This window comes from Danio rerio, chromosome 5 (genome assembly GCF_052040795.2).
Source record: "Danio rerio strain M-AB ecotype USA chromosome 5, GRCz13ab, whole genome shotgun sequence".
In the NCBI taxonomy this organism is placed as follows: Eukaryota; Metazoa; Chordata; class Actinopteri; order Cypriniformes; family Danionidae; genus Danio; species Danio rerio.
Genome location: NC_141025.1, coordinates 20,805,145 through 20,821,705, shown reverse-complemented (window position 1 = coordinate 20,821,705; position 16,561 = coordinate 20,805,145). Strand labels below are relative to the sequence as shown.

The window sequence follows — 16,561 nt, the reverse complement described above, 5'->3', positions numbered from 1 at the left end:
TGTTCCACACCTCACCGGCAATTCACCCAATTTGACATGTTGAATCGTGTTGGGATGTTAGTGAGAAAGGGGACGAAATGTTTAGTAAGTCAGTGTACGAGAATAAAAGCAAAAGAGATGAAAGCAAGCAAAGACAGCACAGACTTTCTGATGCTACATCTTGCCTGAGCATTTCAATTTACATTTAGTCATTTGGCAGACACTTCTGTCAAAGCCACTTACAGTTGAGGAGACGTTCAGCACTTCACAGGAAGTGCTTATTATAAAAAGCAACCGTCAGTGCTCAGAGAATTAGGTGCAAGAGAAAGAGGAAGTTCATTTTTTATGGAGCGAGAAGAGTGAAGTGTGTTTCTACAGGTGGTTTATCAAGCCCACTCACACTGTAAAGCACACTGTAATAATGCATTGTGGATTTTTTTTTATGGAGTGAGAAGAGTGAAGTAGAGGTCTGTGCGACAATTATTTTCCCCGCTCATGCAAGTTTTTATTTAGCACCCGACCGCTCTCCAGTCTTTGTTGACCCGCTGCCCAACCAGTTTCCAACCATTCCCGCTAAATTTAGATCTGGTTTCTCACATTTAAATCTCACATTTAAATTGGGTACTACAAAAAGAGGGAGAAAACTGATAAAACCTAAGGTTGTGCAGAGATTGTAGGCTAAATGTCAGTTTTGTTTGCCCCTTTGTGATGAGACATGAGTGCCGCCTTTAACCTGAGGTTCCAGTCCAGTGATGAATGCTATAGGGTGAAACTTTGATGTATTGTCACATGCAAAGGGAAACCTTTTCCACTTGTGTTTATGACTCCTGAAAAAGACTCCCATACATCAGACCTTCCTGATGTGGTTTTCCTTACAGTAACTGGACTGTTTTCTAATGCAAGCTGAGGGACAGCGCATCTTCACTTTGCTCTCTCATGTTGGTAATGCCTGCTCTGAGGACCGTTATGCAGATGATGTGTGAGACTCTGTGGGGGAAAAAAGCATGTGCAGAAAGCACTGGTCCATGCATTCATCATGTGTAACAGTAGCGAGCACTGGCTGTACCAGTGCTCAATGAGAATGAGGAAATCACAGATATGCTGTTCTGACATAATGTTGGGACTCGGGAGCTCTGTTTTGATTGGCTGCCCGCTCCCGTTCAAATTATACCATAGTTACAGACTGCTTCGGCATTTTATTCGGAAATTTATTCCCATGCTGCAAGAAATCTGGTCTGGTCCTGCAGCTCCTGCAATACAGCTGCAGGAATGCAGACCTCTAGTGTGAAGTGTGTTTTTTCAGGTGGTTTACAAGCCCACTCACCTGTGTGAGGCACACTTTAAATGTATGTATAAAATTTATTCTTTAAAATACATTCATATTTTCATAACACGAGTAGTCAGAAATGAAGAACCCCATCATAATATTTGAAATAAAAAGCACTACTTGGTTTTCCTTTTTAAATAAGAAATACAGACTATTAAAACCTGCTGTCTTACCCTCACATGGCCCTGTTTTAGAGCCAAAAATCAGAAACCAGGGCGCCGTTTACATGAACTTAAATCAGGAATTTGTTTTGGGGTTTGTTTATACAATATTAGCATTTTGTGAAATCATAAAATGGGCTCAACGTAGATTTTTTTCTGAAAATGCTGAATCTGAAACCTGAAAATGAGGGTCTTTGAAAACAATGACATCATGCTTGTGCATAGTACTTTTTTGGGACAGTCTGGTAGTGTTGTTGTTTAAGGGGGCTTTCACACTAGCACTTTTGATACGCAACCGGGTTCGTTTGACGTCATAGTACGGTACGTTAAGCTAGTGTGAACGCGTCCTCTGAACTCGGGTGCGCACCCGTGAACTGTACCCGAGTCCACCTGAAAAAGGTGATCTGGGGTACGGCTCACTTCTGATGTGAATGCAATCGTACCAAATAATGGAAGTGAACTGCCAACTGTACAATCTGTACAGCAAACTATCGCTTTAGCAAACTATCGTTTTCTTAACGTTCGTTCGTTCGTGTGTGTGTGTTTGTCATGTGTGTACCTTGGTGACTAGCAGGACTGAGCCACGGCACATTTTACTGGACTATCCTGCTTTTATTGATTCCAGAAGACTGTTTTAATAAATGAACTCTTTTAAAGACATTTTTAGCAAAGTGACACCAGAAAAAATTTAGAACTCTTATCATGTATTAACACAAACAATCTTATTTCATTTGTGTATTCTTTTGTTTGTTGTTCTTAATTGGTTATTTAATATTGAAATGTTCTTGCCATGAAAATAGCTTTGGTTGCTGACAGGGCAATAAACAAAAAATACATTACATTACTGAGCCACGGCAAACACAATGTTGTCTGCTTGTCTCCTCCAAAAACAGCTTGTGCAGACACTGTGTGATGTTCCGAATGTTTATCATCAAGCTGCTGTGTTGTGTACGAATGTTGCCAAGTCAAGGACACAAAAGCAGAGCGCCAAAATGGAAAGACATACGCACATTATGGTCGTTCTGCTTTTACTGAATCTTTAAGTTTTGGACATAAAGAGAGCGTCTCGCGTCCATCTGCCGTAAAAAATATTATAAACATTCAAAACATCACACAGTTCGCCTGAACCGTACCCCTGACCACCTCTTTCAGGCGGACTTAGATACGGTTCACCCGAGTTCAGAAGACATGTTCACACTAGCTAAGCGTACTGTACTCTGGCGTCAAACTAACCCGGGTGCAGATCAAAAGTGTTTGTTAATGCTCTTCCTCAGCAAAGTGTTTGAGGGTGCTTTTTTTTGGTTGTGTTGATCAAGAGCTACTTTTAGCATATCTGCTTGCATACATTGCTGCCCACTTAACATTTTTTTTATTATTATTATGCATGAAAGAACATTATAAAGATATAATATGAATAAATAGACAAAGAGGGTTACATGAATAGAATACCAGCAAGTTAAACAAGTTTAAATGATTTACACCAAGAAAGCGTTTTACATGCAGTGTAATTGTTAGAGTCTTTTAAAGAGTTCACATAAATTTCAAAGTCCTTTCTGAAAATAAAAAAAGTAAGGGTGTTTCTTTGAAAACTTACATTTATGAATGTAAAATTTTGCTAAAAAAAAGCAATAAATTAATAATAAATGTACAATGAGAGGGATCTACACTCAGAGAGTAACCAAAGAATACAATTTTTGGGGAAATACAGAAATTTGGAAATAAGAATTTTTTTAATGAAACTGGAAAAGTCAACCCAAAAAACTTTACAGTAAGTGCACTCCAAAAATAAATGGTTTAGTGTTTCATCATATTGAGTACAAAATGAGCATTTAGGGGAAATATTATTATTAAATTTAGCTAGTTTGATATTTATTGGGTAGCAATTATGAATGATTTTGATTGAGACTTCAATAGCTTTATTAGATAAGAAGAATTTTTTCCGAAGCCAAAACTGTTCCCAATCCACGTCATCAAATGTATTATTCCAAAAACCTATGCAAGCAGGTAAAGAGATCCGAGAACTATTAATAACTAAGCGAACATCTGACATTCTTTAATATATATGAATGCAGCAGACGACGGATGACATTGTGAATTTATTGAAAAAACTGTCAGCACTGACATTTTTACAAAACAATCTACATATAAAAATGGACTTGGATGCAAACTTCAGTATAAGTGCAACAAAAACATTTGAACTTCCCTAAACTTTTATTTATTTAATTGCCATGAAGTAAATCATGAACTATTTATGACATCTCTGAACAGAAAACCGGCTCTCATTTGAAGCACAAAGTGGCCAAGATCAACATGGACACAGATATCCCCCTGATTTGATTAAAAACAGTGCTAGAAAAAAAAACTCCTCTAGCATCTGAAAAGGGGGGTGTGACACAAACTGTCTTCCTGTGAATGTGCCCTTATGTCCATGCTGACCGGGGTCTGCTGTGAATCTGCCATGATGAAAAAAAAAAACACATTTTAATATAGACATGAAATGAACAAATCACAGTTTACACGCTGCCTCTTCACAGCACATTAATCTCCACTCACTCTCTCCTGAAAGCCCTGTCGAATCATTCGGTCCGTCTCAAGACGAAGTTCCTCCTCCTGGAGCCTAAGCTCCTCCCTCTCCTGTGCTTCTTCCTGTTCTAGTGTTTGTTGCTGCTCCCACTGCTCCTTTCGTCTCTGCTCCACCTGTTGGACAAACACGTGTACTGAAGACACTGGCTGTGTCTGACACATTTAGAATGTATGGCAAGAGGGAACTAAAATGAATGAGTGAATTTAAAGTGACAAAAAAATGTGCGGACAATTTCATCATGACCCTATAATCAGATAATATACAGTTGAAGTCAAAATTAATTAGCCCCCCTGTATATTTTCTCCCCAATTTCTGTTTAATTTTAAAGTTTTTTCTTTAACACATTTCTGAACATAATAGTTTTAATAATTCATTTCTTATAACTGATTTCTTTTATCTTTGCCATGATGACAGTACAAAATATTTGACTAGATATTTTTCAAGACACTTCTATACAGCTTAAAGTGACATTTAAAGGCTTCACTTTAATTTTACACACACACATATATATATATATATATATATATATATATATATATATATATATATATATATATATATATATATATATATTAGTGCTGTCGATCGATTAAAAAAATTAACTAATTAATCGCACCTTTTTTAAAAAAATTATCTCGATTGATCGCATTTAAAATACTGAAACTTGTAATTTTGGCTATTTAAATGTAAAATTAATGTAAACGCAAGACAAATTAAATTTAAAATTATTTAAATTCAAAATATAATTGTTTAATAGAATTTTTGTTTAACTTGTAACACAGATTTCTTCATGTAAACAACATACCCACAATAAACCATCAAGATCCTGGCTTGACAGACATATTTATTACAGAAATTAAAACACAGGCATGTTAATGACATTTAAATGTCAAAACAATCAATGCCAATAAAGAAAACATTGATTTCCATGTTGGATTCTAAGTCGACTGCAAAAAAATGCCCAAATACAGGCATTGCAGATATGGAAAATGAAAATTTAAAATAATAAACTGTAGAATACAAACTGTTGCACTCATTGTAAAGTTTTATTGCTGTGAGTTGAGAACATTATTTATAGAGTGGAAACAATTTTGCTTAATCCTCCTTTACATTCATCCAGTTGCTAAGACTAGGAGTATCCCGCAAGTGCACAGAGACTCCCAAATGCCCGCAAATGAATGACAATTTCTTGCAAACCAGTCGTTAAATACATTGCACACCCCTCTCGCCCCTACTCAGATACGTCGCTCACTCCACCCCTGACACCCCTCAACGGGCCTGACACAGACATACACACACAACGTGCTGCAGACGTTTTAGCCCCAACGGCCTTCCATACTGGAGCGACTCCCCTCAGATTCAACACGCATGATCACGTTCATCAAATTTGCTTAAACTAAGCGTCCTAAAGTTTTACTGTATTTCACAAGGATTCTGACACAACAACGTGAAGCACACGCTTTCGTTGCGTTTAATGAGGAAACACGCTAAACTTGGAGGGCTTATGCTGAAAGGCAGAGTAATGCCCTGTCTTTGACAGCTCGCGACTTCACCTGAGACGTTCTGAGTACATTTAGCATAAGACACCAATACTCCGATTTTAATATGATTAAGATTATACTCTTTTTAAAATTCTACCATGTAGCCTTAAAAGGAACCTTACCTTAAAGCAGGGGTCACCAATCCTGGTCCTGGAGGGCCGGTGTCCCTGCAGGATTTAGCTCCAACTTGCCTCAACACACCTGCCTGGATGTTTCAAGTATTCCAAGTAAGACCTTGATTAGCTTGTTCCGGTGTGTTTGATTAGGGTTGGAGCTAAAATCTGCAGGACACCGGCCCTCCAGGAACAAGTTTGGTGACCACTGCCTTAAAGGAACACCGAGTCACGAAATGCGGAGGATTTTCTTTCTGTTCGCCATGCGGTATCAACTTACAACAGAAGTCGAAAGTTAAAAATGAAACACCCGAAATTGCATGAAACTTTGGAGAGCCTGGTGATGCAACTAATTGTTTTATACTGAAACTTGCCTTCAAAAAGTGCTTCCTTGGTCTTATCCACATTTATTGCATGTTGAACACACGTCCACCACAACAGGAAGTAAAGAAAACTTATTTAAAATTAATCGCATGCGTTAATGCGTTAATTTTGACAGTGCTAATATATATATATATATATATATATATATATATATATATATATATATATATATATATATATATATATATATATATATATATAAAATAAAGGCTTTACTAGGTTATTAGACAAGTCCTTGTTTTATAATAGTTTGTTCTGTAGACTAGACAATCGAAAAAATAATTGCTTAAGGGGGCTAATAATATTGACCTTAAAATGTTTAAAAACAAAATTGTAGCCAAAATTAAACAAATAAGATTTCCTCCAGAAAAAAAAAAAAAATAGGAAATTCTTGGAAAAATTCCTTGCGCTATTTAACATCATTTGGGAAATATTTGAATTCAACTGTATATATTTTTGTGGGGTCACTATTCTGCCGCCTAGGTCGCATCTATGGACATGCCGGCCTTGACTGCAGATTAACTATGTTTCTATAGTTTCTTTACACAACTCCTTTTCCAATTTTAACTGTAATGTGCACCTTTTTTTAAAGATGCTTTGAAAGGATGACTATTGTGAAAAGAGCTACACAAATAAACATGAATCAAATGTTTTTCACAAATAATTTGGACTATGAAATGGCAGACACCACACTATAAAAGTGCATGAAGAGAGGTTTTGGACACCGCTGTGGATAACTGAAGTGAGTGTGCAGGTTAGTGTTATTATGCAGACCTGATTATCAATCTCCTGTATGCGAGCAGTCCGGAGTCCTTCCTGCTCCTCTTTCTCCAGGCGCAGAGTGAGTCTGTCCTGCTCCAGCTGTTGGAGGAGCTCTTCTCTCCTCTGCAGAGACTCCTCTCTCGCCAGCCTGTTTTCCTGCATTCGCTCCTGCAACTGCTGCTGACGACCTGCCAGGACCTGACAAAAAATATCACACAAACTAACGGTCACAAATTTGACTACATTTAATATTTTGTTTATATCCATATAATAATCAACATTTAAAGTGGATCATCACCTTTCATCAAAGTTGTCCTACATCTGTTGAACAATACGCTTTCTTATCTTGAGACTATTTTGAAAAATGTTTTCGATTCACTTCAGATGTTGACTACGGTATATAGTAGTATATAATACATTTCAAATGAGTATTTAAGGATCAAAGTGCAGCCCCAAAATACAAATAAATTGAATTATATTTATACTTTGCTGCTATCATTCAAACCACCAGGTTTCAACCTTTTCTTAGTAAAAAGATTTGTAATCATTATTATATATTCCAAATTATATATACATGTTTATATTATTATATATGATATATTATAAATTATTATAAATCTTTTATCATTAATATTACATATATATATATATATATATATATATATATATATATATATATATATATATAGAGAGAGAGAGAGAGAGAGAGAGAGAGAGAGAGAGATTTTTTCCCTTTATTTTATTTTATTTGTTTTTTGCATGATCACATACTTTGTTTGAAACATATAGGTCAGATTTTTTTTTTACATTTTAGTTCCATTTTTAGTCAATGCTGTTCTTTGTTCTTTTGAAATTTGTCTTTATTAAATAACAATAATAATAAAGGTAATGCAGAACAATGGACATCTTAATAAAAAAATGTTTTGAGCCATGAGTCCAGTCTTTTTTCTATATTCGATACTCCAAATTCATATGTATTCTATGCATTTATATCAGAGATGGATTCTCTCTAATAACCCATGTGCACTTAAAATAAAAATAATTTGATACAGTAGAAATATCTATCTATCTATCTATCTATCTGTCTATCTGTCTATCTATCTATCTATCTATCTATCTATCTATCTATCTATCTATCTATCTGTCTGTCTATCTATCTGTCTGTCTGTCTATCTATCTGTCTCTCTCTCTATCTATCCATCCATCCATCCATCCATCCAAATAGAAATATTCAAGCCATCTAGTGACATTGTATTTGCAATATAAATCGCAGGATAACAAAAAAAAAATCGCAAAGTTAGTTTTTCCAATATCATTCAGCCCTACTTACTAACTAACTAACTAACTAACTAACTAACTAACTAACTAACTAACTGTTTGTCTGTCTGTCTATCTATCTGTGAGCATAAGGTAAGATGTTTCTCCAGCTATAACATCTACACTTCAATCTATAACATATTTTCCATTGATTATCCATTTGAAGTGTGGAAGTAAAGTGCAGTGTTAAAAGGAATTTTGATACAAGAATTGTGTGCGTGCGACCACTGAGGAACTGGCCATTATCTTTAGCTCTCACCTCTCGCATGAGTCTCTCTCTCGCTCTCCTCTCCTTCTCCCACTCGGCCTCTCTTTTCTCCCAAACACGCTGAGCTTCCTCCCTGTAGACGGCAGACAAAAAACCAAGAGAATGGGTATTTCTATTTCCAGATACAAACACAGTTGATTAAACATTTTGCCTGTGCGCTCACCGGTATAAAATGTCAAACTCTGCCTCCCTCTCCCTCTCCAGCTGAAGCTGCTCCTCTATAACTCTCTTCATCCAGGCGGCATCAGCGACGGCTCTCTCTCTTCTGGCTTTGTGAAATCTCTGCTCGTCCAGCTCTCCCTCCAGCAGCGCCGCCAGGATCTTGCGGTCTGCCTCCTGGTGGACAGGAAAGGTATCGATCATGCATTTGCAGTTTAACAGTAAATAGTTGCAGTATTTGATATTAACAGCAACAAGAGGTCAAATTGAAGTTTTCGCTGTAACCTACCAGCTCCTCCTGCACCTGCTGTGCTCTCCTTTTTAGCTGAGCTCGATACTGACGAGTCAGGAAACGCCTGTGGAAGCAGTTATACTGCTTGGTAAGTAGTTGTATTAAGTTGTATGTATTAATATAGTTTTAAAATTTTTATTTTAAATAATTTTAATGCAATAAAAAAATTGTTGTTAATGTTTGTTAGGTGCTCTTTTCATTTGTAAAAGTTTTAATATGCATAAGCTGATTCATAAAAAGTTGAATATGCATAAAAAGTGTAAATTATGAACAAAACAATCAGTCAGATGTTACAAATTTGTTTAATTTAAAGTAGTAAATTAATCCCACAATCCCATGATGCAGTGCAAATGACATAATATATATAGGCTTCATGGTGGCCCAGCGGGTGGCATGATTGAGGTCGCTGGTTCAAGCACCGGTTGGGTCAGATCGCATTTCTCTGAGAAGATTGGATGTTCGGTGCATTGAATAAGCTAAATTGTCCGTAGTGTATGTGTGTGTGTGTGTGTGTGTGTGTGTGTGTGTGTGTGTGAGTCTTTTGGTAATACCCAATTTTAACACGAGATTTTGGAAACCAGATCTAAATTTAGCGTCTGGTCGGGTCGAGTCGGGTATGAAACAGGGTGGATCGGGCAGCTGGTGAACAAAGGCTGAATATACAGCGGGAGTGGTTGGGTGCGGTATAAAACCTGGCAGGAGCAGGATTAGATCTCTAGCAGGGGGCTTTATTGAAGCCAAGATAATTTGTTTCTGTTTTTTAAAATATTTTTGAAATTGTTGTTTTATTGACAAAAATTTTAATAAAAAGATCTGGAAAAATGAAGAAGTTTGCATAGTGTAGGAATTATTTAACTATAGAAACACTGCTGCTAAAGAAATAAATCCCTTAACACATACAATATTTAAGTCTAAATTTTTCACCCAAATTCCGTTTTCCTTCTGCTTTCCTCCATCATCTTCCTCTCATCCTCAAGCTTCTCAAGCTCCCAACGTTTGGACATCAGAGTTTCCTGTTCCTGCTTAAGACGCACAGCCTGAAACATGTAGAAGAAATGGAACAAATGAAAAACATACTTTTGATGCTGCTTCTTTAACCTTACGATCTTTGCATTTGTTTTGGTAAATAGGTTGTTGTGACAATTTTTTTATTTCTGCTTAACTAAAAGACTTTTTTCCCCAACACATTTCTAAACATAATAGTTTTAACAACTCATTTCTAATAACTGATTTATTTTATCTTTGCCATGATGACAGTAAATAATATTTGACTGGATATTTTTCAACACACTTCTATACAGCTTAAAGTGACATTTAAAGGCTTTACTAGGTTAATTAGGTTAACTAGGTAGGTTAGGGTAATTAGGCAAGTTATTGTATAATAATGGTTTGTTCTGTAGACAATCGAAAACAAATATAGCTAAAGGGGCTAATAATTTTGACCTTAAAATTTATTTATTTTTTTCAATTAAAACTGCTTTAATTCTAGCTGAAATAAAACAAATAAGTTCTCCAGAAGAAAAAACTTATCAGACATACTGTAAAATTTCCTTGATCTGTTAAACATCATTTGGAAAATATAAAAAAATAATAATAAATTCAAAGGGAGGCTAGTGTAAGTGCGTATTACACTAATTCCGTACTTCCTGTTCCCGTAGTTTGAGCTCCTCCATCTGTTTAAGGAGCTCCTCAGCTCGCTTCTTTTCCTCCCATTTTCTGTTCTCCTCTTCTTTCCTCATTCTTTCCAGAGCTTCCCGTCTGGTCCTTTCATACTCATTCTCAAATCGCTGTTTCTCCTCCTGAGTTCTCTCATCAGCCTGAGCATTACAGAACAGACTTATATTACACTGGAGATGTTGAACCTAGCAATCCTTTGTCTAGTAAGATTATTCAAACACAAGCAACTGAGTTGCATTCATGCTTGTGCCGACATTTAACATTCCTTACCTGTTTTTTCTCCTGCTGTTGAACCTGCCACTGACTCACAATGTGATCTTTGTGCAGCTCTGACTCCACCTGCACACACACACAATCATTCGAGACACTCAGATGTCTGATTGAATAATGCTCCAGAAGTGGTTGCGTGTGTTCGGAACCGAAAACCTGAGCTCAGAGTTACAGTTCAGTCACGGAAGAAACTCATCACATGCTGTATTAGCTTACAACTTACACCTAACTACATTTTTATAAAAATCATGGCTTGAGTCCTCTGTAGGAATGAATAATAAGAAACAATAATAATAATAATAAATTATATATAAAAAGTTACAAGTGAAAATAAACAAGCTATTCCTGTAGTTTGAGAGTTTAATAGCGCAAGTATAATGTTGACTTTTATGTGACACTATTATTCCAAAATTTATAGTACTCTATAATTTTTTAAGAATGGTTTTAAATAAATATATAATATATTATTATATTATTACATTTCATTTTATATTATCAACATTGAACATTATCGTGCTGTTTAATATTTTTATGGAGATTGATATGATGAGATTTTTTATAAAAAAAAAAAGAATAGCATTTTCTTGACAAAAAAACTTTTGTAACATCAATAATAATAATAATTATTAATTACTTTCATTTAAATAGAGCTTTTTGGTTTTCTGAGTACTCAAAGCACTTTGCAAATTTTGGCGGGAATCTTCTCGTCCACCACCAGGAGCCAGTGTGATGAAGCCCTGACAACAACGCTGTCTACCTTTACAGCTTAAAACGTGCTTTCTAGTGTGAAAATGTTGCACAATTTTTTTATCAAATTTATTTACCCATGGAAGCCCATGTTGTTGTGTGTGTGGCTTAGCTCCACTTATCCAATAGGTGCCCATATGTCTGAAATATTCTAATGGAGCAATACTGTTTTGTACTGTCCTTATAGTTAGAGTGAGATTCACAATGTTTTTTAGAAAAAAGAAATAAAAAATCCTCCTCGCTGCTTATAGTCGCAGTCTCTAATTGAAAATGAATGACTTCCGGCGACTTTGATGCTCTCGCCAATTTTGGTGTGAACGCAAACTGATATGGGGATGGTTAGTAAACCATGATGGACAGAAGCCATTGAGCAGATTTGGCCTGGACACACCCCTACTCATTTCAAAGGCTTTTCATTGACCACAGAGAGTACCAGGACCTTGGTTTAACGTTTCATCCAACAGATGAGAAAAATGTCCTGTTCACTATACTGTGGCGTTAAGACCCCACACAGACAGCAGATTGAGCACCCCTCGCTGGACTCACTAACACCTCTTTCGGCAGCAACCTAGAGCTCCCATTTGTCTCACATCCAGGTACTGGCCAGGCGTAGCCCTGCTTTGCTTTAGATGGTGACTATAAGAGAGCGGCAGAGCCAGCTGTACAAACTTTACTGGCGTTTTATTCAATTTAAAGCATACTTGCTTATTGACGTTATATATATTTTCCTTAATAAGAAAATGTTTCTTCACACTTTAAATACTCTTAATAACACCCATAACTAACATAGATGTCAAGTTTTGAGATATTCATTTATTTATATCTCAACGTATGACTGACCTTCCGCAGTTGTGAGTTGTTCTGCTTCCAGTGTTCCCTCAGCAGCTCCTGTGCAAGCTGAAGAAGATAAAACAAATCGACATATCAGATCAGATATGACATTCAATCAGATAACAAAACAGGGCTTTGTGACAGATCAATTAGTGTTCATACATTTTTCCTCCTCTCCTCTCTAGCAGAACGGAGGGCGTCTGTTTTTTCCACTAGCTGTCTGGCTAGCGTGTCTCTATCTGGATGAATATATCTGAGCTCTGCCTCCAGCTGATCTCTCTCCTCCTGAAGCATCGTCCTCAGACGCTCCCTGCGCTCCTCTAGTTTCCGCTGCTTCTCCTCCCTCATGCGGTCCCGCTGAAATGCTGACATACTACAAGATCAAGAAAATAAGTTTTTTTTAATTCACATAAATGTTTATTTGCAGTATGATGATGCAATTTATCCTCCTCCTTAAAGGCATTAAGTATGCAGTGTTAAACTTTTGTATAGTTTTGTCAGATTTTTTTTTTTTTTACCTCAAATCAAAGTGTGTAATGCTGTAATTCTCCTCATAGCTGTTTGGTTTAGTACTTGGTTTATAAAAATGTAACAACTACTTAAGAAAAATGTAAGGAAAGATACTTTCAGAACCAGTACTGCCAAAAAAACAGGAGTGAACTTTTACACACCATAAATTTTTTACTTTTCAGAAACACATCTCAGCCTTGATAAAAGGTAAGAATATCATATTCAATAACGTGTCATATTTAACTATTTGAATAATTATTTTATTAAAGGGCTAGTTTAACCACAAATGAACATTTCCTCACCATTTGCTCAGCCTTAAGTGATTCTAAACTAAATTTCTTACTTTTGCAGAACTGTTGAACTGCTGTTTTCCAACATTCCTCAAAATATTTTACTTGTATTCAAACAAAAAAAAAGCATAAACAGGTTTGGAACAACTGGAAAATGAAAAAATGACTTTGGGTGAACTATCCCTTTAAAGACCGCATGAACTGGAATCTGCGACCCTTTTTTCCCACTGTATTGTTACGCAGTTCCAAGAGAAAAAGAATATTAAATGAGAAAACAGTGGGTGTGGCTTGTTTTTTTGTACTGTGAGCTGATTGGATGTAGTATAGTAGGCATTTCACTCTGAAAGATTAGGAAAAGGGTTTGGGGAGAGTTATTGCAACCTAACAGATACCTCTTCCTCATCATTTCTGTTTGTTGTCAAAACTGACAGTTAGAGGGGGCATGGTTAAGTATTATAACCACACCCAATACCCAAGACGTTGTAATATGAGAATTTAACTGAAAACAAACAGGAAGTGCATTTTCAGACTTTTAAAAGGCAAACCATTTTTGCTTTTCTAAATGACATGCACAGAAAAATTGTTTACCACAAAACTGGCCATGTGATCTAAGAAAATTATAATGTTTAGTTTTGATTTCATTTTTTACTTTAAGTCCAAAAGAGTACAAAAGAGATTTTGAAGAATGTGGGACAAAACAGACTATTTTTTGGATGCCAATGGTTGCTGCTCTTCACTCTTCAATATCTTGCTTTGTGTTCAACAGAAGAAATAGATTCATAAAACTTTAGAAACACCAGAGTGTGAGTAAATGGTAATGAATTTTACATTTTGGGGTGAACTACCCCTTTAATGTATTTATTAGTAATGACAAGACATTATTTAGGCCAGATTCAAATTGAAAATACTGAGCATACATCTGCACATAGCATACAGTAATATTATTTTATTTTACATTGAATACAAAAACTAAACACAAAAATCTTCACTGAAAACTACAGCATAGGCCAGGGATGTCCAAACTTGGTCCTGGATAGGGTGTCCTATGCAGGGTGTCAACACACCTCTCTGGAAGTTTCTAGTTTACCTAGTTTGATCCGCTGGCTCAGGTGTGAATTGGGGTTGGAACTAAAATATGCAGGACACCGTCCCTCCAGGACCAAGTTTGGACACTCCTTGCATAGGCTACGCTGGTATGGTAAGTTTTGAAGCTGGTTTACGATGGTCTTGACCAGCAAAAACCAGCACCAAAACATACCTTACCAGCATATGCTGTTTTCTTTCAGCAGGATTATAACCCAAATCCTAATGAATTAATGCTTTGGAAACTCTGGTGGAAAACTGTTGTTGTTGTTGTTGGCTGAAGTGTTGGCAATAGTTTCAATAACACATTTAATGCATAAGCTACAGGAGGTAAGTTATAAGCACCTGCGATGAAAGGACTGTCGTGAGCTCCACTGCTCCTGTTTGCTGCTGCGGACATCCTGCTCCCTAAAGTACTGCGAGTGCTGCTCCCACTGTCGCCTCAGCCGCGCCTCCTGTTCCCGATGCCGCACCAGCTGCTGCTCCAGAGTCCGCACCCGACTCGGCCAGTGCGCGGAGAGCGTCGGGAGAGCCATGGGTCTGCGGAGACCGAGTTTACTTCTCACCGGAGATCTTGACTTGCGATCACTGGAGCAGTCATGGCAACATAATGCTGCAAATGAGGATTATTAACGTTATTGATCGCACTACAAAATAAGTCAAGAGATGTTAGAATCGACTTGCTAAGTGAGTTCTACATTCACGTTGATAGTTGTACGTATTTTAACGAAACTGTAGTCAGAGGAAAGCGGTTAACGACGGCGGATGTGTAAACAAAACACCAAAAAAGAAGCGGTCCACTTGGTTACGCCTCTACTTCCTGGTTACCTACGGCGAGTGACGAGGTACAAGCAGGCAGGGGTTTATAGCTGGGGTATATTTTTCTACATTTAATTTGTATCAGATAAATATATCAATATCATCACATAAAAGTTTACAGTAGCAAACGTTTAAACCAATAAAAAAACTAACAAATGAAGCAATAGATTAAATTAAGGCATGTTCAAAACATGGAGATGTCGCATAAGGGGAAAGTTCACCGAAATATTTACCTTAGTTTCTCAGATGGTTATAAACCGTTATGAGTTTCTTTCTTCTTTAAAAACAATCTTTTGTGTTAAAGCTAAAAAACTGTAACCAATCACTTCCATTGTTGGAAAAACAAATAGGTCTACTATGGATGTCAAGGTCCTGCAGGGAAAAAAAACAGCTTAAACCAGCCTAAGTTGGTTCACTGGTTTTAGCTGGTCAACCCGCCTGATTTTAGACAGGTTTTAGTTATTTCCAGCCTGGTTTTAGCTGGAAAGGCTGGGAGGTGACCAGCTAAAACCAGCTTGACCAGCCAAAACCAGCTGTCCAGCTTAAACCAGGCTGCTCAAGCTGGTTTTAGCTGGTCATTTTCTTAGCAGCCTGACCAGCTCGGATCAGGCTGGAAATAACTGGAAACCAGCCTGGAAATGGCCAAAACCCCTTTAAAACCAGGCTAGTCGACCAGCTAAAACCAGCCAACAGCCTTGCCCGGTTTAAGGTTTTTTTCCAGTAGGGTGGTTACAGGTTTCCAGCTCTTTCCAGAAGAAATAGGCATACAATCAAACTGGTTTGACACAAGAGAATTAAGTGAGTGAAAATAATGACATAATTTTATTTATGGGGTGAACTATCCTTAACTTTAAAGGAACTAAGCCAAAAAAATGAATGAATGAATGAATGAATTCTTAACTTTGCAGGGAAAAATTCATCTCTAGTTTTTTGGGGTTATTCATGGTCTGACAAAAGTAATTAATTCTGAATTTGAATTTTAATATTCAGTGGTTGAACTGTGAGGGAAATAATGGTACATCATTATACCTAGTTAAAAAAAAGAAACATGTTACTGATTCTTTACAGTTTATTGGTTGAACCCATATTCACTAATAACAGTGTAATAGGGCTATTATATATTGTATAACATTGAATGAGAAATACCACATCTACATGTTCCATGGTGTCATTATCACCTCACATATTTACTCCTGTGGCCCCATAGGATAGTAAAGTCCATTGAATTCACTTAATTCGCTTAATTATACATTTTTGTCCAATAAAAAGTATATATAGTACAAATGTGAGAATCATGAATATAATCTTTATGTACTACATTCGCCATGTTGTCATTTTATAAGCATCAGTTTTGCATATCGCACACACCTGCAAGTACAAAGTCTGATAAATATCTTTAAAATGTATGCTGTAGTAACATTCAAAATGATATACACCTTATATTATC

The 16,561-nt window shown here is 36.6% G+C and overlaps 1 protein-coding gene and 1 long non-coding RNA gene across 2 annotated transcripts; one reads left to right on the top strand and one right to left on the bottom strand.

Moving 5' to 3' along the window:
- Positions 1 to 3,545: 3,545 nt before the first annotated feature.
- Positions 3,546 to 15,047, bottom strand: tchp (trichoplein, keratin filament binding). The gene is given in 12 exon segments (NM_001040343.1): positions 3,546 to 3,920; positions 4,021 to 4,164; positions 6,864 to 7,049; positions 8,428 to 8,509; positions 8,600 to 8,772; positions 8,885 to 8,951; positions 9,812 to 9,924; positions 10,531 to 10,704; positions 10,835 to 10,903; positions 12,422 to 12,478; positions 12,575 to 12,785; positions 14,641 to 15,047. Coding segments are annotated over 12 exon segments (1,500 nt in total). The 5' UTR covers positions 14,832 to 15,047; the 3' UTR covers positions 3,546 to 3,887.
- LOC141385794 (uncharacterized) lies at positions 14,252 to 16,505 on the top strand. Its single transcript, XR_015491113.1, has 2 exons — positions 14,252 to 14,410; positions 14,502 to 16,505. It is a non-coding gene; the product is annotated as an uncharacterized LOC141385794 (long non-coding RNA).
- The last annotated feature ends 56 nt before the right edge of the window (positions 16,506 to 16,561 follow it).